Here is a 24,059-nt window from a genome sequence, read left to right as displayed (position 1 = left end):
CTTATTTAATACTTCTGGTCATACGTTGCAAGCATCGCGTACTGCTCCGATAAGTGTCAAACTTATTTGTTACTTCAGATCATACGTTCTAAGCATAGGGTATTTCTCCGATAAGTGTAACACTTATTTGTTACTTCAGGTCATATGTTGTAAGCATCGCGTATTACTCCAATAAGTGTCACACTTCTTTATTACTTCAAAATCTAAAGGTCCCTGGTTCGATTTAAAACTTTTCCAAGTTTATTCGTGGGAGGAGTGGTTCAATAATAGCGACTCGGAACGACGTCCAACCGCTTCCTTCGGGGCCGAAGTAGCTCAGTTGGGAGAGCGTTAGACTGAAGATCTAAAGGTCCCGGGTTTGATCCCGGGTTCGGCGATGGCCCCCGAAATTTAAAACTTTTCCAAGTTTATTCGTGGGAGGAGGGGTTCAATAATAGCGACTCGGAACGACGTCCAACCGCTTCCTTCGGGGCCGAAGTAGCTCAGTTGGGAGAGCGTTAGACTGAAGATCTGAAGATCTAAAGGTCCCTGGTTCGATCCCGGGTTTTGGCAATGGCCCCCGAAATTTAAAAATTTTCCAAGTTTATTCGTGGGAGGAGGGGTTCAATAATAGCGACTCGGAACGACGTCCAATCGCTTCCTTCGGGGCCAAAATAGCTCAGTTGGGAGAGCGTTAGACTGAAGATCTAAAGGTCCCTGGTTCGATCCCGAGTTTCGGCAATGGCCCCCGAAATTTAAAACTTTTCCAAGTTTATTCGTGGGAGGAGGGGTTCAATAATAGCGACTCGGAACGATGTCCAACCGCATCCTTCGGGGCCGAAATAGCTCAGTTGGGAGAGCGTTAGACTGAAAATCTAAAGGTCCCTGGTTCGATCCCGAGTTTCGGCAATGGCCCCCGAAATTTAAAACTTTTCCAAGTTTATTCGTGGGAGGAGGGGTTCAATAATAGCGACTCGGAACGACGTCCAATCGCTTCCTTCGGGGCCAAAAAAGATCAGTTGGGAGAGCGTTAGACTGAAGATCTAAAGATCCCTGGTTCGATCCCGGGTTTCGGCAATGGCCCCCGAAATTTAAAACTTTTCCAAGTTTATTCGTGGGAGGAGGGGTTCAATAATAGCGACTCGGAACGACGTCCAATCGCTTCCTTCGGGGCCAAAATAGCTCAGTTGGGAGAGCGTTAGACTGAAAATCTAAAGGTCCCTGGTTCTATCCCAAGTTTCGGCAATGGCCCCCGAAATTTAAAACTTTTCCAAGTTTATTCGTGGGAGGAGGGGTTTAATAATAGCGACTCGGAACGACGTCCAACCGCTTCCTTCGGGGCCTAAATAGCTCAGTTGGGAGAGCGTTAGACTGAGGATCTAAAGGTCCCTAGTTCGACAACGAGTTTCGGCAGTGGCCCCCGAAATTTAAAATTTTTCCAAGTTTATTCGTGGGAGGAGGGGTTCAATAATAGCAACTCGGAACGACGTCCAACCGCTTCGTTCGGGGCCGAAATAGCTCAGTTGGGAGAGCGATAGACTGAAGATCTGAAGATCTAAAGGTCCCTGGTTCGATCCCGAGTTTCGGCAATGGCCCCCAAAATTTAAAATTTTCCCAAGTTTATTCGTGGGAGGAGGGGTTCAATAATAGCGACTCGGAACGACGTCCAACCGCTTCTTTCGGGGCCGGAATAGCTCAGTTGGGAGAGCGTTAGACTGAAGATCTAAAGGTCCCTGGTTCGATCCCGGGTTTCGGCAATGGCCCCGGAAATTTAAAACTTTTCCAAGTTTATTCGTGGGAGGAGGGGTTCAATAATAGCAACTCGGAACGACGTCCAACCGCTTCCTTCGGGGCCAAAATAGCTCAGTTGGGAGAGCGTTAGACTGAAGATCTAAAGGTCCCTGGTTCGATCCCGAGTTTCGGCAATGGCCCCCAAAATTTAAAATTTTCCCAAGTTTATTCGTGGGAGGAGGGGTTCAATAATAGCGACTCGGAACGACGTCCAACCGCTTCTTTCGGGGCCGAAATAGCTCAGGTGGGAGAGCGTTAGACTGAAGATCTAAAGGTCCCTGGTTCGATCCCGGGTTTCGGCAATGGCCCCGGAAATTTAAAACTTTTCCAAGTTTATTCGTGGGAGGAGGGGTTCAATAATAGCGACTCGGAACGACGTCCAACCGCTTCCTTCGGGGCCGAAATAGTTCAGTTGGGAGAGCGTTAGACTGAAGATCTAAAGATCTAAAGGTCCCTGGTTCGATCCCGAGTTTCAACAATGGCTCCCAAAATTTAGTATTTTTCCAAGTTTATTCGTGGGAGGAGGGGTTCAATAATAGCGACTCGGAACGACGTCCAATCGCTTCCTTCGGGGCCAAAATAGCTCAGTTGGGAGAGCGTTAGACTGAAGATCTAAAGGTCCCTGGTTCGATCCCGAGTTTCGGCAATGGCCCCCAAAATTTAAAATTTTCCCAAGTTTATTCGTGGGAGGAGGGGTTCAATAATAGCGACTCGGAACGACGTCCAACCGCTTCTTTCGGGGCCGAAATAGCTCAGGTGGGAGAGCGTTAGACTGAAGATCTAAAGGTCCCTGGTTCGATCCCGGGTTTCGGCAATGGCCCCGGAAATTTAAAACTTTTCCAAGTTTATTCGTGGGAGGAGAGGTTCAATAATAGCAACTCGGAACGACGTCCAACCACTTCCTTCGGGGCCGAAATAGCTCAGTTGGGAGAGCGTTAGACTGAAGATCTAAAAGTCCCTGGTTCGATCCCGGGTTTCGGCAATGGCCCCCGAAATTTAAAATTTTTCCAAGTTTATTCGTGGGAGGAGGGGTTCAATAATAGCGACTCGGAACGACGTCCAACCGCTACCTTCGGGGCCGAAGTAGCTCAGTTGGGAGAGCGTTAGACTGAAGATCTGAAGATCTAAAGGTCCCTGGTTCGATCCCGGGTTTTGGTAATGGCCCCCGAAATTTAAAAATTTTTCCAGTTTATTCGTGGGAGGAGGGGTTTAATAATAGCGACTCGGAACAACGTCCAACCGCTTCCTTCGGGGCCTAAATAGCTCAGTTGGGAGAGCGTTAGACTGAGGATCTAAAGGTCCCTGGTTCGACAACGAGTTTCGGCAGTGGCCCCCGAAATTTAAAATTTTTCCAAGTTTATTCGTGGGAGGAGGGGTTTAATAATAGCGACTCGGAACGACGTCCAACCGCTTCCTTCGGGGCCTAAATAGCTCAGTTGGAAGAGCGTTAGACTGAGGATCTAAAGGTCCCTGGTTCGACAACGAGTTTTGGCAGTGGCCCCCGAAATTTAAAATTTTTCCAAGTTTATTCGTGAGAGGAGGGGTTCAATAATAGCAACTCGGAACGACGTCCAACCGCTTCCTTTGGGGGCGAAATAGCTCAGTTGGGAGAGCGTTAGACTGAAGATCTGAAGATCTAAAAGTCCCTGGTTCGATCCCGAGTTTCGGCAATGGCCCCCGAAATTTAAAACTTTTCCAAGTTTATTCGTGGGAGGAGGGGTTCAAAAATAGCAACTCGGAACGACGTCCAACCGCTTCCTTCGGGGCCGAAATAGCTCAGTTGGGAGAGCGTTAGACTGAAGATCTGAAGATCTAAAGGTCCCTGGTTCGATCCCGAGTTTCGGCAATGGCCCCCAAAATTTAAAATTTTTCCAAGTTTATTCGTGGGAGGAGGGGTTCAATAATAGCGACTCGGAACGACGTCCAATCGCTTCCTTCGGGGCCAAAATAGCTCAGTTGGGAGAGCGTTAGACTGAAGATCTAAAGGTCCCTGGTTCGATCCCGAGTTTCGGCAATGGCCCCCAAAATTTAAAATATTCCCATGTTTATTCGTGGGAGGAGGGGTTCAATAATAGCGACTCGGAACGACGTCCAACCGCTTCTTTCGGGGCCGAAATAGCTCAGTTGGGAGAGCGTTAGACTGAAGATCTAAAGATCTAAAGGTCCCTGGTTCGATCCCGAGTTTCGGCAATGGCCCCCAAAATTTAATATTTTTCCAAATTTATTCGTGGGAGGAGGGGTTCAATAATAGCGACTCGGAACGACGTCCAATCGCTTCCTTCGGGGCCAAAATAGCTCAGTTGGGAGAGCGTTAGACTGAAGATCTAAAGGTCCCTGGTTCGATCCCGAGTTTCGGCAATGGCCCCCAAAATTTAATATTTTTCCAAGTTTATTCGTGGGAGGAGGGGTTCAATAATAGCGACTCGGAACGACGTCCAATCGCTTCCTTCGGGGCCAAAATAGCTCAGTTGGGAGAGCGTTAGACTGAAGATCTTAAGGTCCCTGGTTCGATCCCGAGTTTCGGCAATGGCCCAGGAAATTTAAAACTTTTCCAAGTTTATTCGTGGGAGGAGGGGTTCAATAATAGCGACTCGGAACGACGACCAACCGCTTCTCTCGGGGCCGGAATAGCTCAGTTGGGAGAGCGTTAGACTGAAAATCTAAAGGTCCCTGGTTTGATCCCTGGTCCGATCCCGGGTTTCGGCAATGGCCCCCGAAATTTAAAACTTTTTCAAGTTTATTCGTGGGAGGAGGGGTTCAATAATAGCGACTCGGAACGACGTCCAACCGCTTCTCTCGGGGCCGAAATAGCTCAGTTGGGAGAGCGTTAGACTGAAGATCTAAAGGTCCCTGGTTCGATCCCGGGTTTCGGCAATGGCCCCCGAAATTTAAAACTTTTTCAAGTTTATTCGTGGGAGGAGGGGTTCAATAATAGCGACTCGGAACGACGTCCAACCGCTTCTCTCGGGGCCGAAATAGCTCAGTTGGGAGAGCGTTAGACTGAAAATCTAAAGGTCCCTGGTTCGATCCCGGGTTTCGGCAATGGCCCCCGAAATTTAAAACTTTTTCAAGTTTATTCGTGGGAGGAGGGGTTCAATAATAGCGACTCGGAACGACGTCCAACCGCTTCTTTCGGGGCCGAAATAGCTCAGTTGGGAGAGCGTTAGACTGAAGATCTAAAGGTCCCTGGTTCGATCCCGGGTTTCGGCAATGGCCCCCAAAATTTAAAACTTTTCCAAGTTTATTCGTGGGAGGAGGGGTTCAATAATAGCAACTCGGAACGACGTCCAACCGCTTCCTTCGGGGCCGAAATAGCTCAGTTGGGAGAGCGTTAGACTGAAGATCTAAAGGTCCCTGGTTCGATCCCGGGTTTCGGCAACGGCCCCCAAAATTTAAAATTTTTCCAAGTTTATTCGTGGGAGGAGGGGTTAAATAATAGCGACTCGGAACGACGTCCAACCGCTTCCTTCGGGGCCGAAATAGCTCAGTTGGGAGAGCGTTAGACTGAAGATCTAAAGGTCCCTGGTTCGATCCCGGGTTTCGGCAACGGCCCCCAAAATTTAAAATTTTTCCAAGTTTATTCGTGGGAGGAGGGGTTAAATAATAGCGACTCGGAACGACGTCCAACCGCTTCTTTCGGGGCCGAAATAGCTCAGTTGGGAGAGCGTTAGACTGAAGATCTAAAGATCTAAAGGTCCCTGGTTCGATCCCGGGTTTCGGCAACGGCCCCCAAAATTTAAAATTTTTCCAAGTTTATTCGTGGGAGGAGGGGTTCAATAATAGCGACTCGGAACGACGTCCAATCGCTTCCTTCGGGGCCAAAATAGCTCAGTTGGGAGAGCGTTAGACTGAAGATCTAAAGGTCCCTGGTTCGATCCCGAGTTTCGGCAATGGCCCCCAAAATTTAATATTTTTCCAAGTTTATTCGTGGGAGGAGGGGTTCAATAATAGCGACTCGGAACGACGTCCAATCGCTTCCTTTCGGGGCCAAAATAGCTCAGTTGGGAGAGCGTTAGACTGAAGATCTTAAGGTCCCTGGTTCGATCCCGAGTTTCGGCAATGGCCCAGGAAATTTAAAACTTTTCCAAGTTTATTCGTGGGAGGAGGGGTTCAATAATAGCGACTCGGAACGACGACCAACCGCTTCTCTCGGGGCCGGAATAGCTCAGTTGGGAGAGCGTTAGACTGAAAATCTAAAGGTCCCTGGTTTGATCCCTGGTCCGATCCCGGGTTTCGGCAATGGCCCCCGAAATTTAAAACTTTTTCAAGTTTATTCGTGGGAGGAGGGGTTCAATAATAGCGACTCGGAACGACGTCCAACCGCTTCTCTCGGGGCCGAAATAGCTCAGTTGGGAGAGCGTTAGACTGAAGATCTAAAGGTCCCTGGTTCGATCCCGGGTTTCGGCAATGGCCCCCGAAATTTAAAACTTTTTCAAGTTTATTCGTGGGAGGAGGGGTTCAATAATAGCGACTCGGAACGACGTCCAACCGCTTCTCTCGGGGCCGAAATAGCTCAGTTGGGAGAGCGTTAGACTGAAAATCTAAAGGTCCCTGGTTCGATCCCGGGTTTCGGCAATGGCCCCCGAAATTTAAAACTTTTTCAAGTTTATTCGTGGGAGGAGGGGTTCAATAATAGCGACTCGGAACGACGTCCAACCGCTTCTTTCGGGGCCGAAATAGCTCAGTTGGGAGAGCGTTAGACTGAAGATCTAAAGGTCCCTGGTTCGATCCCGGGTTTCGGCAATGGCCCCCAAAATTTAAAACTTTTCCAAGTTTATTCGTGGGAGGAGGGGTTCAATAATAGCAACTCGGAACGACGTCCAACCGCTTCCTTCGGGGCCGAAATAGCTCAGTTGGGAGAGCGTTAGACTGAAGATCTAAAGATCTAAAGGTCCCTGGTTCGAACCCGGGTTTCGGCAATGGCCCCCAAAATTTAAAACTTTTCCAAGTTTATTCGTGGGAGGAGGGATTCAATAATAGCGACTCGGAACGACGTCCATGCGCTTCCTTCGGGGCCGAAATAGCTCAGTTGGGAGAGCGTTAGACTGAAGATCTAAAGGTCCCTGGTTCGATCCCGGGTTTCGGCAATGGCCCCGGAAATTTAAAACTTTTCCAAGTTTATTCGTGGGAGGAGGGATTCAATAATAGCGACTTGGAACGACGTCTAACCGCTTCTTTCGGGGCCGAAATAGCTCAGTTGGGAGAGCGTTAGACTGAAGATCTAAAGGTCCCTGGTTCGATCCCGGGTTTCGGCAATGGCCCCGGAAATTTAAAACTTTTCCAAGTTTATTCGTGGGAGGAGGGATTCAATAATAGCGACTTGGAACGACGTCTACCCGCTTCTTTCGGGGCCGAAATAGCTCAGTTGGGAGAGCGTTAGACTGAAGATCTAAAGGTCCCTGGTTCGGTCCCGGGTTTCGGCAATGGCCCCGGAAATTTAAAACTTTTCCAAGTTTATTCGTGGGAGGAGGGATTCAATAATAGCGACTTGGAACGACGTCTAACCGCTTCTTTCGGGGCCGAAATAGCTCAGTTGGGAGAGCGTTAGACTGAAGATCCCGGGTTTGGGCAATGGCCCCGGAAATTTAAAATTTTTCCAAGTTTATTCGTGGGAGGAGGGGTTCAATAATAGCGACTCGGAACGACGTCCATGCGCTTCCTTCGGGGCCGAAATAGCTCAGTTGGGAGAGCGTTAGACTGAAGATCTAAAGGTCCCTGGCTCGATCCCGGGTTTCGGCAATGGCCCCCAAAATTTAAAATTTTTCCAAGTTTATTCGTGGGAGGAGGGGTTCAATAATAGCGACTCGGAACGACGTCCAACCGCTTCTTTCGGGGCTGAAATAGCTCAGTTGGGAGAGCGTTAGACTGAAGATCTAAAGGTCCCTGGTTCGATCCCGGGTTTCGGCAATGGCCCCGGAAATTTAAAACTTTTCCAAGTTTATTCGTGGGAGGAGGGGTTCAATAATAGCGACTCGGAACGACGTCCAACCGCTTCTCTCGGGGCCGAAATAGCTCAGTTGGGAGAGCGTTAGACTGAAGATCTAAAGGTCCCTGGTTTGATCCCTGGTCCGATCCCGGGTTTCGGCAATGGCCCCCGAAATTTAAAACTTTTTCAAGTTTATTCGTGGGAGGAGGGGTTCAATAATAGCGACTCGGAACGACGTCCAACCGCTTCTCTCGGGGCCGAAATAGCTCAGTTGGGAGAGCGTTAGACTGAAGATCTAAAGGTCCCTGGTTCGATCCCGGGTTTCGGCAATGGCCCCCGAAATTTAAAACTTTTTCAAGTTTATTCGTGGGAGGAGGGGTTCAATAATAGCGACTCGGAACGACGTCCAACCGCTTCTCTCGGGGCCGAAATAGCTCAGTTGGGAGAGCGTTAGACTGAAAATCTAAAGGTCCCTGGTTCGATCCCGGGTTTCGGCAATAGCCCCCGAAATTTAAAACTTTTTCAAGTTTATTCGTGGGAGGAGGGGTTCAATAATAGCGACTCGGAACGACGTCCAACCGCTTCTTTCGGGGCCGAAATAGCTCAGTTGGGAGAGCGTTAGACTGAAGATCTAAAGGTCCCTGGTTCGATCCCGGGTTTCGGCAATGGCCCCGGAAATTTAAAACTTTTCCAAGTTTATTCTTGGGAGGAGGGGTTCAATAATAGCAACTCGGAACGACGTCCAACCGCTTCCTTCGGGGCCGAAAAAGCTCAGTTGGGAGAGCGTTAGACTGAAGATCTAAAGGTCCCTGGTTCGATCCCTGGTTCGATCCCGGGTTTCGGCAACGGCCCCCAAAATTTAAAATTTTTCCAAGTTTATTCGTGGGAGGAGGGGTTAAATAATAGCGACTCGGAACGACGTCCAACCGCTTCTTTCGGGGCCGAAATAGCTCAGTTGGGAGAGCGTTAGACTGAAGATCTAAAGATCTAAAGGTCCCTGGTTCGATCCCGGGTTTCGGCAATGGCCCCCAAAATTTAAAACTTTTCCAAGTTTATTCGTGGGAGGAGGGATTCAATAATAGCGACTCGGAACGACGTCCATGCGCTTCCTTCGGGGCCGAAATAGCTCAGTTGGGAGAGCGTTAGACTGAAGATCTAAAGGTCCCTGGTTCGATCCCGGGTTTCGGCAATGGCCCCGGAAATTTAAAACTTTTCCAAGTTTATTCGTGGGAGGAGGGATTCAATAATAGCGACTTGGAACGACGTCTAACCGCTTCTTTCGGGGCCGAAATAGCTCAGTTGGGAGAGCGTTAGACTGAAGATCTAAAGGTCCCTGGTTCGATCCCGGGTTTCGGCAATGGCCCCGGAAATTTAAAACTTTTCCAAGTTTATTCGTGGGAGGAGGGATTCAATAATAGCGACTTGGAACGACGTCTACCCGCTTCTTTCGGGGCCGAAATAGCTCAGTTGGGAGAGCGTTAGACTGAAGATCTAAAGGTCCCTGGTTCGGTCCCGGGTTTCGGCAATGGCCCCGGAAATTTAAAACTTTTCCAAGTTTATTCGTGGGAGGAGGGATTCAATAATAGCGACTTGGAACGACGTCTAACCGCTTCTTTCGGGGCCGAAATAGCTCAGTTGGGAGAGCGTTAGACTGAAGATCCCGGGTTTGGGCAATGGCCCCGGAAATTTAAAATTTTTCCAAGTTTATTCGTGGGAGGAGGGGTTCAATAATAGCGACTCGGAACGACGTCCATGCGCTTCCTTCGGGGCCGAAATAGCTCAGTTGGGAGAGCGTTAGACTGAAGATCTAAAGGTCCCTGGTTCGATCCCGGGGTTCGGCAATGGCCCCCAAAATTTAAAATTTTTCCAAGTTTATTCGTGGGAGGAGGGGTTCAATAATAGCGACTCGGAAGGACGTCCATGCGCTTCCTTCGGGGCCGAAATAGCTCAGTTGGGAGAGCGTTAGACTGAAGATCTAAAGGTCCCTGGTTCGATCCCGGGTTTCGGCAATGGCCCCGGAAATTTAAAACTTTTCCAAGTTTATTCGTGGGAGGAGGGATTCAATAATAGCGACTTGGAACGACGTCTAACCGCTTCTTTCGGGGCCGAAATAGCTCAGTTGGGAGAGCGTTAGACTGAAGATCTAAAGGTCCCTGGTTTGATCCCGGGTTTCGGCAATGGGCCCGGAAATTTAAAACTTTTCCAAGTTTATTCGTGGGAGGAGGGATTCAATAATAGCGACTGGGAACGACGTCTAACCGCTTCTCTCGGGGCCGGAATAGCTCAGTTGGGAGAGCGTTAGACTGAAAATCTAAAGGTCCGTGGTTCGATCCCGGGTTTCGGCAACGGCCCCCGAAATTTAAAACTTTTTCAAGTTTATTCGTGGGAGGAGGGGTTCAATAATAGCGACTCGGAACGACGTCCAACCGCTTCTCTAGGGGCCGAAATAGCTCAGTTGGGAGAGCGTTAGACTGAAGATCTAAAGGTCCCTGGTTCGGTCCCTGGTTCGGTCCCGGGTTTCGGCAATGGCCCCCGAAATTTAAATCTTTTTCAAGTTTATTCGTGGGAGGAGGGGTTCAATAATAGCGACTCAGAACGACGTCCAACCGCTTCTCTCGGGGCCGAAATAGCTCAGTTGGGAGAGCGTTAGACTGAAGATCTAAAGGTCCCTGGTTCGATCGCGGGTTTCGGCAATGGCCCCAGAAATTTAAAACTTTTCCAAGGTTATTCGTGGGAGGAGGGGTTCAATAATAGCGACTCGGAACGACGTCCAACCGCTTCTCTCGGGGCCGAAATAGCTCAGTTGTAAGAGCGTTAGACTGAAGATATAAAGGTCCCTGGTTCGATCCCGGGTTTCGGCAATGGCCCCCGAAATTTAAAACTTTTTCAAGTTTATTCGTGGGAGGAGGGGTTCATTAATAGCGACTCGGAACGACGACCAACCGCTTCTCTCGGGGCCGGAATAGCTCAGTTGGGAGAGCGTTAGACTGAAAATCTTAAGGTCCCTGGTTCGATCCCGGGTTTCGGCAATGGCTCCCGAAATTTAAAACTTTTTCAAGTTTATTCGTGGGAGGAGGGGTTCAATAATAGCGACTCGGAACGACGTCCAACCGGTTCTCTCGGGGCCGAAATAGCTCAGTTGGGAGAGCGTTAGACTAAAGATCTAAAGGTCCCTGGTTCGGTCCCTGTTTCGATCCCGGGTTTCGGCAATGGCCCCCGAAATTTAAAACTTTTTCAAGTTTATTCGTGGGAGGAGGGATTCAATAATAGCGACTTGGAACGACGTCTAACCGCTTCTTTCGGGGCCGAAATAGCTCAGTTGGGAGATTGTTAGACTGAAGATCTAAAGGTCCCTGGTTCGATCCCGGGTTTCGGCAATGGCCCCCAAAATTTAAAATTTTTCCAAGTTTATTCGTGGGAGGAGGGGTTCAATAATAGCGACTCGGAACGACGTCCATGCGCTTCCTTCGGGGCCGAAATCGCTCAGTTGGGAGAGCGTTAGACTGAAGTTCTAAAGGTCCCTGGTTCGATCCCGGGTTTCGGCAATGGCCCCCGAAATTTAAAACTTTTCCAAGTTTATTCGTGGGAGGAGGTGTTCAATAATAGCGACTCGGAACGACGTCCAACCGCTTCCTTCGGGGCCGAAATTGCTCAGTTGGGAGAGCGTTAGACTGAAGATCTGAAGGTCTAATGGTCCCTGGTTCGATCCCGAGTTTCGGCAATGGCCCCCGAAATTTAAAATTTTTCCAAGTTTATTCGTGGGAGGAGGGGTTCAATAATAGCGACTCGGAACGATGTCCAACCGCTTCCGTCGGGGCCGAAATAGCTCAGTTGGGAGAGCGTTAGACTGAAGATCTGAAGATCTAAAGGTCCCTGGTTCGATCCCGGGTTTCTACAATGGCCCCCGAAACTTAAAACTATTCCAAGTTTATTCGTGGGAGGAGGGGTTCAATAATTGCGACTCGGAACCGCTTCCTTCGGGGCCGAAATAGCTCAGTTGGGAGAGCGTTAGACTGAAGATCTAAAGGTCCCTGGTTCGATCCCGGGTTTCGGCAATGGCCCCGGAAATTTAAAACTTTTCCAAGTTTATTCGTGGGAGGAGGGATTCAATAATAGCGACTTGGAACGACGTCTAACCGCTTCTTTCGGGGCCGAAATAGCTCAGTTGGGAGATTGTTAGACTGAAGATCTAAAGGTCCCTGGTTCGATCCCGGGTTTCGGCAATGGCCCCCAAAATTTAAAATTTTTCCAAGTTTATTCGTGGGAGGAGGGGTTCAATAATAGCGACTCGGAACGACGTCCATGCGCTTCCTTCGGGGCCGAAATAGCTCAGTTGGGAGAGCGTTAGACTGAAGTTCTAAAGGTCCCTGGTTCGATCCCGGGTTTCGGCAATGGCCCCGGAAATTTATAACTTTTCCAAGTTTATTCGTGGGAGGAGGGGTTCAATAATAGCGACTTGGAACGACGTCTACCCGCTTCTTTCGGGGCCGAAATAGCTCAGTTGGGAGAGCGTTAGACTGAAGATCTAAAGGTCCCTGGTTCGGTCCCGGGTTTCGGCAATGGCCCCGGAAATTTAAAACTTTTCCAAGTTTATTCGTGGGAGGAGGGATTCAATAATAGCGACTTGGAACGACGTCTAACCGCTTCTTTCGGGGCCGAAATAGCTCAGTTGGGAGAGCGTTAGACTGAAGATCCCGGGTTTGGGCAATGGCCCCGGAAATTTAAAATTTTTCCAAGTTTATTCGTGGGAGGAGGGGTTCAATAATAGCGACTCGGAACGACGTCCATGCGCTTCCTTCGGGGCCGAAATAGCTCAGTTGGGAGAGCGTTAGACTGAAGATCTAAAGGTCCCTGGTTCGATCCCGGGGTTCGGCAATGGCCCCCAAAATTTAAAATTTTTCCAAGTTTATTCGTGGGAGGAGGGGTTCAATAATAGCGACTCGGAAGGACGTCCATGCGCTTCCTTCGGGGCCGAAATAGCTCAGTTGGGAGAGCGTTAGACTGAAGATCTAAAGGTCCCTGGTTCGATCCCGGGTTTCGGCAATGGCCCCGGAAATTTAAAACTTTTCCAAGTTTATTCGTGGGAGGAGGGATTCAATAATAGCGACTTGGAACGACGTCTAACCGCTTCTTTCGGGGCCGAAATAGCTCAGTTGGGAGAGCGTTAGACTGAAGATCTAAAGGTCCCTGGTTTGATCCCGGGTTTCGGCAATGGGCCCGGAAATTTAAAACTTTTCCAAGTTTATTCGTGGGAGGAGGGATTCAATAATAGCGACTGGGAACGACGTCTAACCGCTTCTCTCGGGGCCGGAATAGCTCAGTTGGGAGAGCGTTAGACTGAAAATCTAAAGGTCCGTGGTTCGATCCCGGGTTTCGGCAACGGCCCCCGAAATTTAAAACTTTTTCAAGTTTATTCGTGGGAGGAGGGGTTCAATAATAGCGACTCGGAACGACGTCCAACCGCTTCTCTAGGGGCCGAAATAGCTCAGTTGGGAGAGCGTTAGACTGAAGATCTAAAGGTCCCTGGTTCGGTCCCTGGTTCGGTCCCGGGTTTCGGCAATGGCCCCCGAAATTTAAATCTTTTTCAAGTTTATTCGTGGGAGGAGGGGTTCAATAATAGCGACTCAGAACGACGTCCAACCGCTTCTCTCGGGGCCGAAATAGCTCAGTTGGGAGAGCGTTAGACTGAAGATCTAAAGGTCCCTGGTTCGATCGCGGGTTTCGGCAATGGCCCCAGAAATTTAAAACTTTTCCAAGGTTATTCGTGGGAGGAGGGGTTCAATAATAGCGACTCGGAACGACGTCCAACCGCTTCTCTCGGGGCCGAAATAGCTCAGTTGTAAGAGCGTTAGACTGAAGATATAAAGGTCCCTGGTTCGATCCCGGGTTTCGGCAATGGCCCCCGAAATTTAAAACTTTTTCAAGTTTATTCGTGGGAGGAGGGGTTCATTAATAGCGACTCGGAACGACGACCAACCGCTTCTCTCGGGGCCGGAATAGCTCAGTTGGGAGAGCGTTAGACTGAAAATCTTAAGGTCCCTGGTTCGATCCCGGGTTTCGGCAATGGCTCCCGAAATTTAAAACTTTTTCAAGTTTATTCGTGGGAGGAGGGGTTCAATAATAGCGACTCGGAACGACGTCCAACCGGTTCTCTCGGGGCCGAAATAGCTCAGTTGGGAGAGCGTTAGACTAAAGATCTAAAGGTCCCTGGTTCGGTCCCTGTTTCGATCCCGGGTTTCGGCAATGGCCCCCGAAATTTAAAACTTTTTCAAGTTTATTCGTGGGAGGAGGGATTCAATAATAGCGACTTGGAACGACGTCTAACCGCTTCTTTCGGGGCCGAAATAGCTCAGTTGGGAGATTGTTAGACTGAAGATCTAAAGGTCCCTGGTTCGATCCCGGGTTTCGGCAATGGCCCCCAAAATTTAAAATTTTTCCAAGTTTATTCGTGGGAGGAGGGGTTCAATAATAGCGACTCGGAACGACGTCCATGCGCTTCCTTCGGGGCCGAAATCGCTCAGTTGGGAGAGCGTTAGACTGAAGTTCTAAAGGTCCCTGGTTCGATCCCGGGTTTCGGCAATGGCCCCCGAAATTTAAAACTTTTCCAAGTTTATTCGTGGGAGGAGGTGTTCAATAATAGCGACTCGGAACGACGTCCAACCGCTTCCTTCGGGGCCGAAATTGCTCAGTTGGGAGAGCGTTAGACTGAAGATCTGAAGGTCTAATGGTCCCTGGTTCGATCCCGAGTTTCGGCAATGGCCCCCGAAATTTAAAATTTTTCCAAGTTTATTCGTGGGAGGAGGGGTTCAATAATAGCGACTCGGAACGATGTCCAACCGCTTCCGTCGGGGCCGAAATAGCTCAGTTGGGAGAGCGTTAGACTGAAGATCTGAAGATCTAAAGGTCCCTGGTTCGATCCCGGGTTTCTACAATGGCCCCCGAAACTTAAAACTATTCCAAGTTTATTCGTGGGAGGAGGGGTTCAATAATTGCGACTCGGAACCGCTTCCTTCGGGGCCGAAATAGCTCAGTTGGGAGAGCGTTAGACTGAAGATCTAAAGGTCCCTGGTTCGATCCCGGGTTTCGGCAATGGCCCCGGAAATTTAAAACTTTTCCAAGTTTATTCGTGGGAGGAGGGATTCAATAATAGCGACTTGGAACGACGTCTAACCGCTTCTTTCGGGGCCGAAATAGCTCAGTTGGGAGATTGTTAGACTGAAGATCTAAAGGTCCCTGGTTCGATCCCGGGTTTCGGCAATGGCCCCCAAAATTTAAAATTTTTCCAAGTTTATTCGTGGGAGGAGGGGTTCAATAATAGCGACTCGGAACGACGTCCATGCGCTTCCTTCGGGGCCGAAATAGCTCAGTTGGGAGAGCGTTAGACTGAAGTTCTAAAGGTCCCTGGTTCGATCCCGGGTTTCGGCAATGGCCCCGGAAATTTATAACTTTTCCAAGTTTATTCGTGGGAGGAGGGGTTCAATAATAGCGACTCGGAACGACGTCCAACCGCTTCCTTCGGAGCCGAAATAGCTCAGTTGGGAGAGCGTTAGACTGAAGATCTAAGGGACCCTGGTTCGATCCCGGGTTTCTACAATGGCCCCCGAAGTTTAAAACTATTCCAAGTTTATTCGTGGGAGGAGTTGCTCAATAATTGCGACTCGGAACCGCTTCCTTCGGGGCCGAAATAGCTCAGTTGGGAGAGCGTTAGACTGAAGATCTAAGGGACCCTGGTTCGATCCCGGGTTTCTACAATGGCCCCCGAAGTTTAAAACTATTCCAAATTTATTCGTGGTAGGAGCGGTTCAATAATAGCGACTTGGAACGACGTCTAACCGCTTCTTTCGGGGCCGAAATAGCTCAGTTGGGAGAGCGTTAGACTGAAGATCTAAAGGTCCCGGGTTTCGGCAATGGCCCCGGAAATTTAAAACTTTTCCAAGTTTATTCGTGGGAGGAGGGATTCAATAATAGCGACTTGGAACGACGTCTAACCGCTTCTTTCGGGGCTGAAATAGCTCAGTTGGGAGAGCGTTAGACTGAAGATCTAAAGGTCCCTGGTTCGATCCCGGGTTTCGGCAATGGCCCCGGAAATTTAAAACTTTTCCAAGTTTATTCGTGGGAGGAGGGATTCAATAATAGCGACTTGGAACGACGTCTAACCGCTTCTTTCGGGGCCGAAATAGCTCAGTTGGGAGAGCGTTAGACTGAAGATCTAAAGGTCCCTGGTTCGATCCCGGGTTTCGGCAATGGCCCCGGAAATTTAAAACTTTTCCAAGTTTATTCGTGGGAGGAGGGATTCAATAATAGCGACTTGGAACGACGTCTAACCGCTTCTTTCGGGGCCGAAATAGCTCAGTTGGGAGAGCGTTAGACTGAAGTTCTAAAGGTCCCTGGTTCGATCCCGGGTTTCGGCAATGGCCCCGGAAATTTATAACTTTTCCAAGTTTATTCGTGGGAGGAGGGGTTCAATAATAGCGACTCGGAACGACGTCCAACCGCTTCCTTCGGAGCCGAAATAGCTCAGTTGGGAGAGCGTTAGACTGAAGATCTTAAGGTCCCTGGTTCGATCCCGGGTTTCGGCAATGGCCCCCGAAATTTAAAACTTTTCCAAGTTTATTCGTGGGAGGAGGTGTTCAATAATAGCGACTCGGAACGACGTCCAACCGCTTCCTTCGGGGCCGAAATTGCTCAGTTGGGAGAGCGTTAGACTGAAGATCTGAAGGTCTAATGGTCCCTGGTTCGATCCCGAGTTTCGGCAATGGCCCCCGAAATTTAAAATTTTTCCAAGTTTATTCGTGGGAGGAGGGGTTCAATAATAGCGACTCGGAACGATGTCCAACCGCTTCCGTCGGGGCCGAAATAGCTCAGTTGGGAGAGCGTTAGACTGAAGATCTGAAGATCTAAAGGTCCCTGGTTCGATCCCGGGTTTCTACAATGGCCCCCGAAACTTAAAACTATTCCAAGTTTATTCGTGGGAGGAGGGGTTCAATAATTGCGACTCGGAACCGCTTCCTTCGGGGCCGAAATAGCTCAGTTGGGAGAGCGTTAGACTGAAGATCTAAAGTTCCCTGGTTCGATCCCGGGTTTCGGCAATGGCCCCGGAAATTTAAAACTTTTCCAAGTTTATTCGTGGGAGGAGGGATTCAATAATAGCGACTTGGAACGACGTCTAACCGCTTCTTTCGGGGCCGAAATAGCTCAGTTGGGAGATTGTTAGACTGAAGATCTAAAGGTCCCTGGTTCGATCCCGGGTTTCGGCAATGGCCCCCAAAATTTAAAATTTTTCCAAGTTTATTCGTGGGAGGAGGGGTTCAATAATAGCGACTCGGAACGACGTCCATGCGCTTCCTTCGGGGCCGAAATAGCTCAGTTGGGAGAGCGTTAGACTGAAGTTCTAAAGGTCCCTGGTTCGATCCCGGGTTTCGGCAATGGCCCCGGAAATTTATAACTTTTCCAAGTTTATTCGTGGGAGGAGGGGTTCAATAATAGCGACTCGGAACGACGTCCAACCGCTTCCTTCGGAGCCGAAATAGCTCAGTTGGGAGAGCGTTAGACTGAAGATCTAAAGGTCCCTGGTTCGATCCCGGGTTTCGGCAATGGCCCCCGAAATTTAAAACTTTTCCAAGTTTATTCGTGGGAGGAGGTGTTCAATAATAGCGACTCGGAACGACGTCCAACCGCTTCCTTCGGGGCCGAAATTGCTCAGTTGGGAGAGCGTTAGACTGAAGATCTGAAGGTCTAATGGTCCCTGGTTCGATCCCGAGTTTCGGCAATGGCCCCCGAAATTTAAAATTTTTCCAAGTTTATTCGTGGGAGGAGGGGTTCAATAATAGCGACTCGGAACGATGTCCAACCGCTTCCGTCGGGGCCGAAATAGCTCAGTTGGGAGAGCGTTAGACTGAAGATCTGAAGATCTAAAGGTCCCTGGTTCGATCCCGGGTTTCTACAATGGCCCCCGAAACTTAAAACTATTCCAAGTTTATTCGTGGGAGGAGGGGTTCAATAATTGCGACTCGGAACCGCTTCCTTCGGGGCCGAAATAGCTCAGTTGGGAGAACGTTAGACTGAAGATCTAAGGGACCCTGGTTCGATCCCGGGTTTCTACAATGGCCCCCGAAGTTTAAAACTATTCCAAATTTATTCGTGGGAGGAGGGGTTCAATAATAGCGACTCGGAACGACGTCCAAGCGCTTCCTCAGATGGGAGAGCGTTAGCATTGAATTGGGAATTATGCTGCTAGTATTACAATTACGATTTCTGTTGCCATGGTTACGCGGGACCTGTTCTGATAAAACTGTACGAAATTCATCTTCATAATTAGGTGGTATCGCCATCTATATTTTGTAAAGTTATATGGCTAAAAATAAATAATTATTAGCTCACCGTAACTGGGTATGACATTTAGGAAAAAGAACTATGCACAGTTTCCTTAAAGTATTTCTCTCATAATGGGAAATCATGAATATTTGTGGTTCATTAATTTCGTGTTGCTGCAGGTGATTTCTAAACTGAGAGAAAAATATTGCGTAGAAATTACATGGAAATCCTGGACGCACAGTAGCCAGGAATGTTCTGTATTTTTTACAGAAAGTTTCGTAAATATCTTTTACTTGAGATTCCTGTAATTTATACAAATAGCTCATAGTAAATTTTTCAACCAGAATCATTGTATTGTATACAACTGAAATAATAATTAAAATTTCCAACACGCCTGTAAATTTTACGGAATATAGCCAGGAAATATTATATATTTTATTTGTTCTTACTAACCTTTTTTAAAATAATTTATGTACACTAAACATTTCCGTAATTAATTTTTAACCAATAAGGTACTTTAATTGGAAAAAATATTCAACCAATTTGCTAAATATATACCAATAAGCTCCAGCAGAACCAGAGTCCAAAGCAAGAGCTATAAACACGTGCAAAACATAGATATGTAACTCATTGACTCGGAATCCAGACACGTATTAAACTTAGTTCAAACCATAAACACTAACGCTATGAATTTGCATTTAAATGTATAAACATTAATTGGTTTTGATTTGATAGGTAATAAAAAATATGACTCCATTGGTGCTTTTACGAGATGTCGCTAAAAATCTTTTCGTCATATTAGTTGATTTACAACAAATAATTAATTTTTATGGATTAATACTCTTTGGTAGCAATTCAACTTCGACCACAATAACTACAGGAACTACCTGTATTTTAAATACCTTAAATCGTCTTCATTTTTTACTATAAATACATAGTAATATGTATTGAACAAATATATACATATATAACATTTCTATCATAGAAACTACATGGCTGTTCTATATTACAAATATCTGAAACAAACCTCTAATTTTTACTATAAACAAATAGTAATATGTACTGAAAATGTATGTATATATTACTATTCAAAGATAATTACTACATGAAGCCCCTGTATTTTAAATACCTAAAAACATCCTGTAATTTATACTTTAAATATTTCTTGAATATAGTAATTTAAACAGTACAGTACTGTATTTAAAAAATACAGAACTGGTGCTGTAAAATATTTCTGTAAATTCAACAGTTTTTCTCTCAGTGTAAAAACTTCGTTCGTTTTCCCATGATTGCCATAAGCCTTTAATATAAAATTTGCTAACATTGTAGGTAAAACCTTTTTCCAGTTACTATGGTACCACCTCTCGATCAACGTGAGAAGCTCATTTACCATTTTGAACTGGTGTTAACAGGGCTGCGTTTCTGACTAAGCAATATAGGCAATTGCCAAGAGCCAGCATTGTCGAAGGGCTTATAATCTAAAAGTAGGTTTCCTTACAGCTATTTCAGGAAAAAATAAAACGCTTCATTGGGCCCTTTTACAAGACTTTGGCCCATTTACAAGACTTTTCCTAAGGCCCGGAAAACCGATCGTGCATTTTCATATGATTAACGAACTAGAAGTGAAGTGAGCTTCTATCGTTAGTCTATAAAAGTTTGATACAACTCGTATCTTGTTTTTTTTTTTATAAATATGACTTTTGACTGTATCTTTGTATTTCATGTTGTTTTTTTATTATCGCACTCCGATAAATTCATTTTTTTAAGCAAGTACAAATATGTATCGATAATCTTAAATTCCATTGTAAAATACTCGCACAGTGACCCTAAACGTTTCTACTACTTTTATTTACAAGATACAACAAAGTTTATGTTAATTGAAAATCTTTATGGATGATCTCAAATCGCGAAGAAACCTCTCACATTACGATAAATAAACCCTTGCTTTTTAAATCAGTTACAAAACCACTAAGCAACGCTGAAAATATCAAGAGTCACAGGAATTATTCATTGGAACCCTTAGGACAGTATAGCTGAAATACTAGAGGTTATATTTCCTTGAAGCTTTTTTAACAAAGGGTTGATTTTCGGTAATTGACTATTTTTCACCTCACATTGTATTAAAAGGTCTATACGTTTTTTATACCTCGATTTTGGGTAAAAGTAACAAATTTGAAGTAAGTATTTGTTATGCAAATAGGTGTAAAATATCTGTCCATACTTTCCTTCATCTTTCTTTAATTTTCAAAGTGTAATTTCAACTGTATTATTTTTGGATTAAGTTTAGTTGGTTGAACTTCGGGAAAATACCTGAGCTTTCAGCATCTTTGATATCATGTATTGTATTCCCTAGAAGGGTCTGGTTGCGAAAACGAGTGTCACGGCAATGGAATGTCCATGCTCACGTAGCACGTGGTTTGGGGATCAGACCCCACGACGGTCACTCTCATTTCTCGTCCTCAAGCAAGAAGCTTGATTTTTATTTGAAACTGCCCAAAAGGCAAGAGTTTTAAGTTCGCTGCCAAATGTAGCATTGATCCGATTTCAAATTATTTGGTTTTCGTTATTGTTAACTTATATCTATCCTGTTTCAGTCCGTCGTAGTTAGGTAATTGCAAAAGTAAAGTCTGGCACTTGGGTCCAACCGCACGACGTCTTATTAAATTTGTGGGCTTCGGAAATGACTTCCCCCTCGCCTCTTTACAGGGACACAAAGGTATCGGTTGTACTCCGCCACGATGAAAAATAGTTCTCTATAAAATACGTGAATATTAAACTTTTGCTTTCGATAATTTGGTTAATTTAGTTCCTAAATAAAGTAGATATATCATAGAAACTAAAATGCGATATTTTAAAAATAATAACACGACTTTTGAAAAGAAATAAACCGTAACTAGAATAACGCTCACTTAAATCGTGGAGAGCGTGGCGCCATCTCAAAACAGAGATCGGGACTAATAGGTAAATATACGATGTTAAGGCCTAACAATTGGCAAGTTTAACCATAGACATAATAAAGAAATAGACACCTTACGCGGAGTTTGATTTTCCAAAAATATACGGGAGTTATAGCTAGCAGACAGCCGGGAGTTGTTCCGTATTCCTGTGGTACCCGTGTAAAGCGCCACCTAACGCTTATTGGCTTTAAAAACAGACGCAAAAACTTTAGCGGATAATTTGAAAAATGCGTTGTACGTTTATGACTAGGAAATTTAATTATAAAAAATTTGACCTAAGTTTTTGTGATTTTTTACTTAAAAAGCAGTTATTTAAGTGTTTTCTACTAAAAATCTATTTTTATTTGGTAAAAATGGTAAAAATTTGTGCTTTTACGCATTGCAAAAACTTTTCAACAAGTAAAACAATACCGGAAAATGTTTCATTCCATAAGTAGGATTAAATTATAATATTAATTAGATAAATATTCATTCTTATTTAAAATCTTTATATAACTATAGGTTTCCTTTATCTAAACCAACAATACTTTGCCAATGGATAATTGCTTTAAATCGCGAAAACTGGACACCTTCAAATCATGATTTCATTTGTAGTGATCACTTTTCAGAACGTGATATACAAATTGTAAATGGCAAAAGGTGGCTCACGCCAAAAGTCATTCCAACTCAGGTTTTCTTCCTCTAAAATTAAAACAAGTAAAAACATTCTAAATAATTTTTTTTATTTAATGTAAAGAAATTACATCCACTTGAAAGTGAAATAGAAAAAACCGGTGATGCTAACCTCTTACCTTTAAATTTTGACCACGGATCATTTCGTGTAGGTTTAATTAATAATTATGTTATTATAATTTGAGCGGGATCTCCTTTTCTTTTTAGCCAATTTGGTTAAGTTGTTATGAAGAGATATTCCTCTCTCTATAAAAGAAATGTAGTCTAAGAACTAGAAATTTTACCATACCTACAGTTGAAACATCTTTATTACAGAAATGTTATGGTGAAAATGATAATGATGAACGGTTTCAAGTTATCGAGTCCATTCAGGAACCCTCCAAAATAACGGTTTTTCCTGGTAATAGCGGAATTCCTACTTCAGTTGAGCAAAGCTCTACCAATTTAGATGATCCTTTGAAGGTTACTTTTTCGGGTTGTGTGGACTCATCAATAGCTACGGTTCTACATTCGGTTGAACAGAATTCAGTTTCGGTATATATTGTTTAATGTTTTCCAACCAAACAGTCAGAGAAAAAATTGTCACTTCCATTAGGTCACTGTTGAAGATGAATATACTTCAGATATTTCAAATACAGTAGGCGAAATAGAAGATTTTTTAGTAAGTTATTGCCCCTGAAAAAAAAATTTTTTTTGTTAGATTCAGTAATTTAAATATTACTTCTTTAGTTGGATCATACATACCACAGTGGTGATCCAGAAATTCTAGTTCAAACATTAAAAAGAAAAGTCCAATGTTTAGAAGAGAAAAACAATAATTTAAAGAAGAAATTCAGGAATGCTACTGAAAAACTGGATAGAAAAGATAAGCAAATTACCAATTTGAAAGACCTACTTAAAGAATTAAAAGACAGAAACTTACTATTGAACGAACACTTAGTAATGCTAAATGAAAACTTTTCTGCAACATCAAAAGCATTGTTCAAAGACCTTGGTGAACTTGGCTACAATAACAAGAAAAAGAAGCCTTATTCAGATGAAATTAAACAATTTTCACTAACTCTACATTTTTACTCACCAAAAGCGTATGAATTTTTGAGGAAACATTTTTGTTTGCCTCATGAGAACACCATAAGGGAGTGGTCAGATAAGATTGGTGGAGAACCTGGATTCACAGGGCAAAGCTTTGAATTTTTTAAACAAGAAGCTCAAAAACAGAACTATCAAATCTTAGCAGCCCTTAACATCGACGAAATGTCAATAAGAAAACATGTGGCATGGTGCGGAGATAAGTTTACAGGATTCGTGAATTATGGGAAGGTTTCTGATAATGCTCAAGAAGAACAAACCGTAGCGTCTTCGGTTCTTGTTTTTATGTTGGTAGCAGTGAACGGTAGCTGGAAAATTCCTTTAGGATATTTTTTTTTGCATGGTACTCCTGGATGGCTGCTGACAAACCTAGTTATGGAATATTTTTGTCGCATTCATTTAACTGGAATAAAATGTATCGCATTAATATGCGATGGTTTAAACAGCAATATTACCATGGCAAAAATGCTAGGAGTAAATGTGGATCCAGAAGTACTTAACACAAGCTTCCCCAATCCTGGTAATCCATCAGATCCCAATGACCAAATATTTCTCATTCTGGATGTGTGCCACATGATAAAACTCATGCGCAACCTTTGGTCAGATTTCAAAAGGATAATCAACGGCTTGACAGATGAGGTAAGGGAAATCTCCTTATTTCCTAAACAAATCAATTTATAATTTTAATTCTGTATTACTAACGTAGGAAATTGACTTTGAGTTTGTCAAATCTCTTCAAAATTTTCAATCTAAGGAAGGGTTAACTTTAGGCAACAAACTCACCAAATTCCATATCAATTGGAAAACACAGAAGATGAAAGTCAAGTTGGCTGTTCAAGTTTTAAGTAATTCTGTGGCTAAGTCATTGACATTTTTGGAGGAGACTGGAGCTCCAGCTTTCAAAGGTTGCCTACCAACCGTAAAATTCATCGAGTCAATTGACAGGTACTCCATTAACCAAATATTATGTCTTTAAACCTACAAAGCATTTACTACCTTCAGGTGTTTCGATATTCTTAATTCTCGGTCACCTTTCGCAAAAGGCTACAAATCTCCTATAAGGAAAGAAAATTTTGAAATTAAACAAATGCAGTTGCAGGAAACTAAAGAACTACTCGTAAACCTCAGAGATGTAGAAGGTAACCTTCTTGTTAAGGGGAAACGAAAGACCGGTCCATTGGGTTTGGCAATTTCTATAACCAGTATGTTGGAGATTGCAAAGACATACCTTATGCCAACAAACCCTCAATTAAAGTAATATAATTTTGGCTAATGGAAAAAAAACAATTAAAACATAATTCCAGTCTAAGAATATTTATCTCATAGTTACA

General features: G+C 45.1%; 1 protein-coding gene and 51 non-coding genes across 52 annotated transcripts; all 52 read left to right on the top strand.

Moving 5' to 3' along the window:
• The first annotated feature begins 815 nt into the window (after window positions 1-815).
• On the top strand, window positions 816-888 carry TRNAF-GAA (transfer RNA phenylalanine (anticodon GAA)). The gene has a single exon. It is a non-coding gene; the product is annotated as a tRNA-Phe (tRNA).
• A 775-nt stretch (window positions 889-1,663) lies between these two features.
• TRNAF-GAA (transfer RNA phenylalanine (anticodon GAA)) lies at window positions 1,664-1,736 on the top strand. Its single transcript has one exon. It is a non-coding gene; the product is annotated as a tRNA-Phe (tRNA).
• Window positions 1,737-1,999: 263 nt separating this feature from the next.
• On the top strand, window positions 2,000-2,072 carry TRNAF-GAA (transfer RNA phenylalanine (anticodon GAA)). Its single transcript has one exon. It is a non-coding gene; the product is annotated as a tRNA-Phe (tRNA).
• A 439-nt stretch (window positions 2,073-2,511) lies between these two features.
• Window positions 2,512-2,584, top strand: TRNAF-GAA (transfer RNA phenylalanine (anticodon GAA)). Its single transcript has one exon. It is a non-coding gene; the product is annotated as a tRNA-Phe (tRNA).
• Window positions 2,585-2,679: 95 nt separating this feature from the next.
• Window positions 2,680-2,752, top strand: TRNAF-GAA (transfer RNA phenylalanine (anticodon GAA)). Its single transcript has one exon. It is a non-coding gene; the product is annotated as a tRNA-Phe (tRNA).
• Window positions 2,753-3,023: 271 nt separating this feature from the next.
• On the top strand, window positions 3,024-3,096 carry TRNAL-GAG (transfer RNA leucine (anticodon GAG)). Its single transcript has one exon. It is a non-coding gene; the product is annotated as a tRNA-Leu (tRNA).
• Window positions 3,097-3,191: 95 nt separating this feature from the next.
• TRNAL-GAG (transfer RNA leucine (anticodon GAG)) lies at window positions 3,192-3,264 on the top strand. The gene has a single exon. It is a non-coding gene; the product is annotated as a tRNA-Leu (tRNA).
• Window positions 3,265-4,571: 1,307 nt separating this feature from the next.
• On the top strand, window positions 4,572-4,644 carry TRNAF-GAA (transfer RNA phenylalanine (anticodon GAA)). Its single transcript has one exon. It is a non-coding gene; the product is annotated as a tRNA-Phe (tRNA).
• A 95-nt stretch (window positions 4,645-4,739) lies between these two features.
• On the top strand, window positions 4,740-4,812 carry TRNAF-GAA (transfer RNA phenylalanine (anticodon GAA)). Its single transcript has one exon. It is a non-coding gene; the product is annotated as a tRNA-Phe (tRNA).
• Window positions 4,813-4,907: 95 nt separating this feature from the next.
• TRNAF-GAA (transfer RNA phenylalanine (anticodon GAA)) lies at window positions 4,908-4,980 on the top strand. Its single transcript has one exon. It is a non-coding gene; the product is annotated as a tRNA-Phe (tRNA).
• Window positions 4,981-5,075: 95 nt separating this feature from the next.
• Window positions 5,076-5,148, top strand: TRNAF-GAA (transfer RNA phenylalanine (anticodon GAA)). Its single transcript has one exon. It is a non-coding gene; the product is annotated as a tRNA-Phe (tRNA).
• A 95-nt stretch (window positions 5,149-5,243) lies between these two features.
• Window positions 5,244-5,316, top strand: TRNAF-GAA (transfer RNA phenylalanine (anticodon GAA)). Its single transcript has one exon. It is a non-coding gene; the product is annotated as a tRNA-Phe (tRNA).
• Window positions 5,317-5,411: 95 nt separating this feature from the next.
• TRNAF-GAA (transfer RNA phenylalanine (anticodon GAA)) lies at window positions 5,412-5,492 on the top strand. Its single transcript is given in 2 exon segments — window positions 5,412-5,448; window positions 5,457-5,492. It is a non-coding gene; the product is annotated as a tRNA-Phe (tRNA).
• A 612-nt stretch (window positions 5,493-6,104) lies between these two features.
• TRNAF-GAA (transfer RNA phenylalanine (anticodon GAA)) lies at window positions 6,105-6,177 on the top strand. The gene has a single exon. It is a non-coding gene; the product is annotated as a tRNA-Phe (tRNA).
• Window positions 6,178-6,272: 95 nt separating this feature from the next.
• TRNAF-GAA (transfer RNA phenylalanine (anticodon GAA)) lies at window positions 6,273-6,345 on the top strand. The gene has a single exon. It is a non-coding gene; the product is annotated as a tRNA-Phe (tRNA).
• Window positions 6,346-6,440: 95 nt separating this feature from the next.
• TRNAF-GAA (transfer RNA phenylalanine (anticodon GAA)) lies at window positions 6,441-6,513 on the top strand. The gene has a single exon. It is a non-coding gene; the product is annotated as a tRNA-Phe (tRNA).
• A 95-nt stretch (window positions 6,514-6,608) lies between these two features.
• On the top strand, window positions 6,609-6,689 carry TRNAF-GAA (transfer RNA phenylalanine (anticodon GAA)). Its single transcript is given in 2 exon segments — window positions 6,609-6,645; window positions 6,654-6,689. It is a non-coding gene; the product is annotated as a tRNA-Phe (tRNA).
• A 95-nt stretch (window positions 6,690-6,784) lies between these two features.
• Window positions 6,785-6,857, top strand: TRNAF-GAA (transfer RNA phenylalanine (anticodon GAA)). Its single transcript has one exon. It is a non-coding gene; the product is annotated as a tRNA-Phe (tRNA).
• Window positions 6,858-6,952: 95 nt separating this feature from the next.
• On the top strand, window positions 6,953-7,025 carry TRNAF-GAA (transfer RNA phenylalanine (anticodon GAA)). Its single transcript has one exon. It is a non-coding gene; the product is annotated as a tRNA-Phe (tRNA).
• Window positions 7,026-7,120: 95 nt separating this feature from the next.
• Window positions 7,121-7,193, top strand: TRNAF-GAA (transfer RNA phenylalanine (anticodon GAA)). The gene has a single exon. It is a non-coding gene; the product is annotated as a tRNA-Phe (tRNA).
• A 411-nt stretch (window positions 7,194-7,604) lies between these two features.
• Window positions 7,605-7,677, top strand: TRNAF-GAA (transfer RNA phenylalanine (anticodon GAA)). Its single transcript has one exon. It is a non-coding gene; the product is annotated as a tRNA-Phe (tRNA).
• A 275-nt stretch (window positions 7,678-7,952) lies between these two features.
• TRNAF-GAA (transfer RNA phenylalanine (anticodon GAA)) lies at window positions 7,953-8,025 on the top strand. Its single transcript has one exon. It is a non-coding gene; the product is annotated as a tRNA-Phe (tRNA).
• A 95-nt stretch (window positions 8,026-8,120) lies between these two features.
• On the top strand, window positions 8,121-8,193 carry TRNAF-GAA (transfer RNA phenylalanine (anticodon GAA)). The gene has a single exon. It is a non-coding gene; the product is annotated as a tRNA-Phe (tRNA).
• Window positions 8,194-8,288: 95 nt separating this feature from the next.
• Window positions 8,289-8,361, top strand: TRNAF-GAA (transfer RNA phenylalanine (anticodon GAA)). Its single transcript has one exon. It is a non-coding gene; the product is annotated as a tRNA-Phe (tRNA).
• Window positions 8,362-8,636: 275 nt separating this feature from the next.
• TRNAF-GAA (transfer RNA phenylalanine (anticodon GAA)) lies at window positions 8,637-8,717 on the top strand. The gene is given in 2 exon segments: window positions 8,637-8,673; window positions 8,682-8,717. It is a non-coding gene; the product is annotated as a tRNA-Phe (tRNA).
• Window positions 8,718-8,812: 95 nt separating this feature from the next.
• TRNAF-GAA (transfer RNA phenylalanine (anticodon GAA)) lies at window positions 8,813-8,885 on the top strand. The gene has a single exon. It is a non-coding gene; the product is annotated as a tRNA-Phe (tRNA).
• A 95-nt stretch (window positions 8,886-8,980) lies between these two features.
• On the top strand, window positions 8,981-9,053 carry TRNAF-GAA (transfer RNA phenylalanine (anticodon GAA)). Its single transcript has one exon. It is a non-coding gene; the product is annotated as a tRNA-Phe (tRNA).
• A 95-nt stretch (window positions 9,054-9,148) lies between these two features.
• Window positions 9,149-9,221, top strand: TRNAF-GAA (transfer RNA phenylalanine (anticodon GAA)). Its single transcript has one exon. It is a non-coding gene; the product is annotated as a tRNA-Phe (tRNA).
• Window positions 9,222-9,464: 243 nt separating this feature from the next.
• Window positions 9,465-9,537, top strand: TRNAF-GAA (transfer RNA phenylalanine (anticodon GAA)). Its single transcript has one exon. It is a non-coding gene; the product is annotated as a tRNA-Phe (tRNA).
• A 95-nt stretch (window positions 9,538-9,632) lies between these two features.
• Window positions 9,633-9,705, top strand: TRNAF-GAA (transfer RNA phenylalanine (anticodon GAA)). Its single transcript has one exon. It is a non-coding gene; the product is annotated as a tRNA-Phe (tRNA).
• A 95-nt stretch (window positions 9,706-9,800) lies between these two features.
• On the top strand, window positions 9,801-9,873 carry TRNAF-GAA (transfer RNA phenylalanine (anticodon GAA)). The gene has a single exon. It is a non-coding gene; the product is annotated as a tRNA-Phe (tRNA).
• A 779-nt stretch (window positions 9,874-10,652) lies between these two features.
• Window positions 10,653-10,725, top strand: TRNAF-GAA (transfer RNA phenylalanine (anticodon GAA)). Its single transcript has one exon. It is a non-coding gene; the product is annotated as a tRNA-Phe (tRNA).
• Window positions 10,726-10,820: 95 nt separating this feature from the next.
• TRNAF-AAA (transfer RNA phenylalanine (anticodon AAA)) lies at window positions 10,821-10,905 on the top strand. The gene has a single exon. It is a non-coding gene; the product is annotated as a tRNA-Phe (tRNA).
• A 773-nt stretch (window positions 10,906-11,678) lies between these two features.
• Window positions 11,679-11,751, top strand: TRNAF-GAA (transfer RNA phenylalanine (anticodon GAA)). The gene has a single exon. It is a non-coding gene; the product is annotated as a tRNA-Phe (tRNA).
• A 263-nt stretch (window positions 11,752-12,014) lies between these two features.
• On the top strand, window positions 12,015-12,087 carry TRNAF-GAA (transfer RNA phenylalanine (anticodon GAA)). The gene has a single exon. It is a non-coding gene; the product is annotated as a tRNA-Phe (tRNA).
• Window positions 12,088-12,182: 95 nt separating this feature from the next.
• Window positions 12,183-12,255, top strand: TRNAF-GAA (transfer RNA phenylalanine (anticodon GAA)). Its single transcript has one exon. It is a non-coding gene; the product is annotated as a tRNA-Phe (tRNA).
• A 243-nt stretch (window positions 12,256-12,498) lies between these two features.
• Window positions 12,499-12,571, top strand: TRNAF-GAA (transfer RNA phenylalanine (anticodon GAA)). The gene has a single exon. It is a non-coding gene; the product is annotated as a tRNA-Phe (tRNA).
• Window positions 12,572-12,666: 95 nt separating this feature from the next.
• Window positions 12,667-12,739, top strand: TRNAF-GAA (transfer RNA phenylalanine (anticodon GAA)). Its single transcript has one exon. It is a non-coding gene; the product is annotated as a tRNA-Phe (tRNA).
• A 95-nt stretch (window positions 12,740-12,834) lies between these two features.
• On the top strand, window positions 12,835-12,907 carry TRNAF-GAA (transfer RNA phenylalanine (anticodon GAA)). Its single transcript has one exon. It is a non-coding gene; the product is annotated as a tRNA-Phe (tRNA).
• Window positions 12,908-13,686: 779 nt separating this feature from the next.
• Window positions 13,687-13,759, top strand: TRNAF-GAA (transfer RNA phenylalanine (anticodon GAA)). The gene has a single exon. It is a non-coding gene; the product is annotated as a tRNA-Phe (tRNA).
• A 95-nt stretch (window positions 13,760-13,854) lies between these two features.
• TRNAF-AAA (transfer RNA phenylalanine (anticodon AAA)) lies at window positions 13,855-13,939 on the top strand. Its single transcript has one exon. It is a non-coding gene; the product is annotated as a tRNA-Phe (tRNA).
• A 263-nt stretch (window positions 13,940-14,202) lies between these two features.
• Window positions 14,203-14,275, top strand: TRNAF-GAA (transfer RNA phenylalanine (anticodon GAA)). Its single transcript has one exon. It is a non-coding gene; the product is annotated as a tRNA-Phe (tRNA).
• Window positions 14,276-14,712: 437 nt separating this feature from the next.
• Window positions 14,713-14,785, top strand: TRNAF-GAA (transfer RNA phenylalanine (anticodon GAA)). The gene has a single exon. It is a non-coding gene; the product is annotated as a tRNA-Phe (tRNA).
• A 263-nt stretch (window positions 14,786-15,048) lies between these two features.
• On the top strand, window positions 15,049-15,121 carry TRNAF-GAA (transfer RNA phenylalanine (anticodon GAA)). Its single transcript has one exon. It is a non-coding gene; the product is annotated as a tRNA-Phe (tRNA).
• Window positions 15,122-15,698: 577 nt separating this feature from the next.
• On the top strand, window positions 15,699-15,771 carry TRNAF-GAA (transfer RNA phenylalanine (anticodon GAA)). The gene has a single exon. It is a non-coding gene; the product is annotated as a tRNA-Phe (tRNA).
• A 95-nt stretch (window positions 15,772-15,866) lies between these two features.
• Window positions 15,867-15,939, top strand: TRNAF-GAA (transfer RNA phenylalanine (anticodon GAA)). The gene has a single exon. It is a non-coding gene; the product is annotated as a tRNA-Phe (tRNA).
• A 95-nt stretch (window positions 15,940-16,034) lies between these two features.
• Window positions 16,035-16,107, top strand: TRNAF-GAA (transfer RNA phenylalanine (anticodon GAA)). The gene has a single exon. It is a non-coding gene; the product is annotated as a tRNA-Phe (tRNA).
• A 95-nt stretch (window positions 16,108-16,202) lies between these two features.
• Window positions 16,203-16,275, top strand: TRNAF-GAA (transfer RNA phenylalanine (anticodon GAA)). Its single transcript has one exon. It is a non-coding gene; the product is annotated as a tRNA-Phe (tRNA).
• A 437-nt stretch (window positions 16,276-16,712) lies between these two features.
• Window positions 16,713-16,785, top strand: TRNAF-GAA (transfer RNA phenylalanine (anticodon GAA)). Its single transcript has one exon. It is a non-coding gene; the product is annotated as a tRNA-Phe (tRNA).
• Window positions 16,786-17,048: 263 nt separating this feature from the next.
• TRNAF-GAA (transfer RNA phenylalanine (anticodon GAA)) lies at window positions 17,049-17,121 on the top strand. The gene has a single exon. It is a non-coding gene; the product is annotated as a tRNA-Phe (tRNA).
• Window positions 17,122-17,216: 95 nt separating this feature from the next.
• Window positions 17,217-17,289, top strand: TRNAF-GAA (transfer RNA phenylalanine (anticodon GAA)). Its single transcript has one exon. It is a non-coding gene; the product is annotated as a tRNA-Phe (tRNA).
• A 6,012-nt stretch (window positions 17,290-23,301) lies between these two features.
• Window positions 23,302-23,704, top strand: LOC149953052 (uncharacterized). The gene is made up of 2 exons (XM_090169802.1): window positions 23,302-23,367; window positions 23,435-23,704. Exons 1-2 carry the CDS (start codon window positions 23,302-23,304, stop codon window positions 23,702-23,704), a joined length of 336 nt encoding a protein of 111 aa, XP_090025928.1.
• Window positions 23,705-24,059: the final 355 nt, after the last annotated feature.

The sequence above is a fragment of the Leiobunum rupestre genome, chromosome 3 (genome assembly GCF_980474605.1).
Source record: "Leiobunum rupestre chromosome 3, qqLeiRupe1.1.hap1, whole genome shotgun sequence".
Taxonomy (NCBI): Eukaryota; Metazoa; Arthropoda; class Arachnida; order Opiliones; family Sclerosomatidae; genus Leiobunum; species Leiobunum rupestre.
This window is presented reverse-complemented; position numbering and strand designations above follow the sequence as displayed.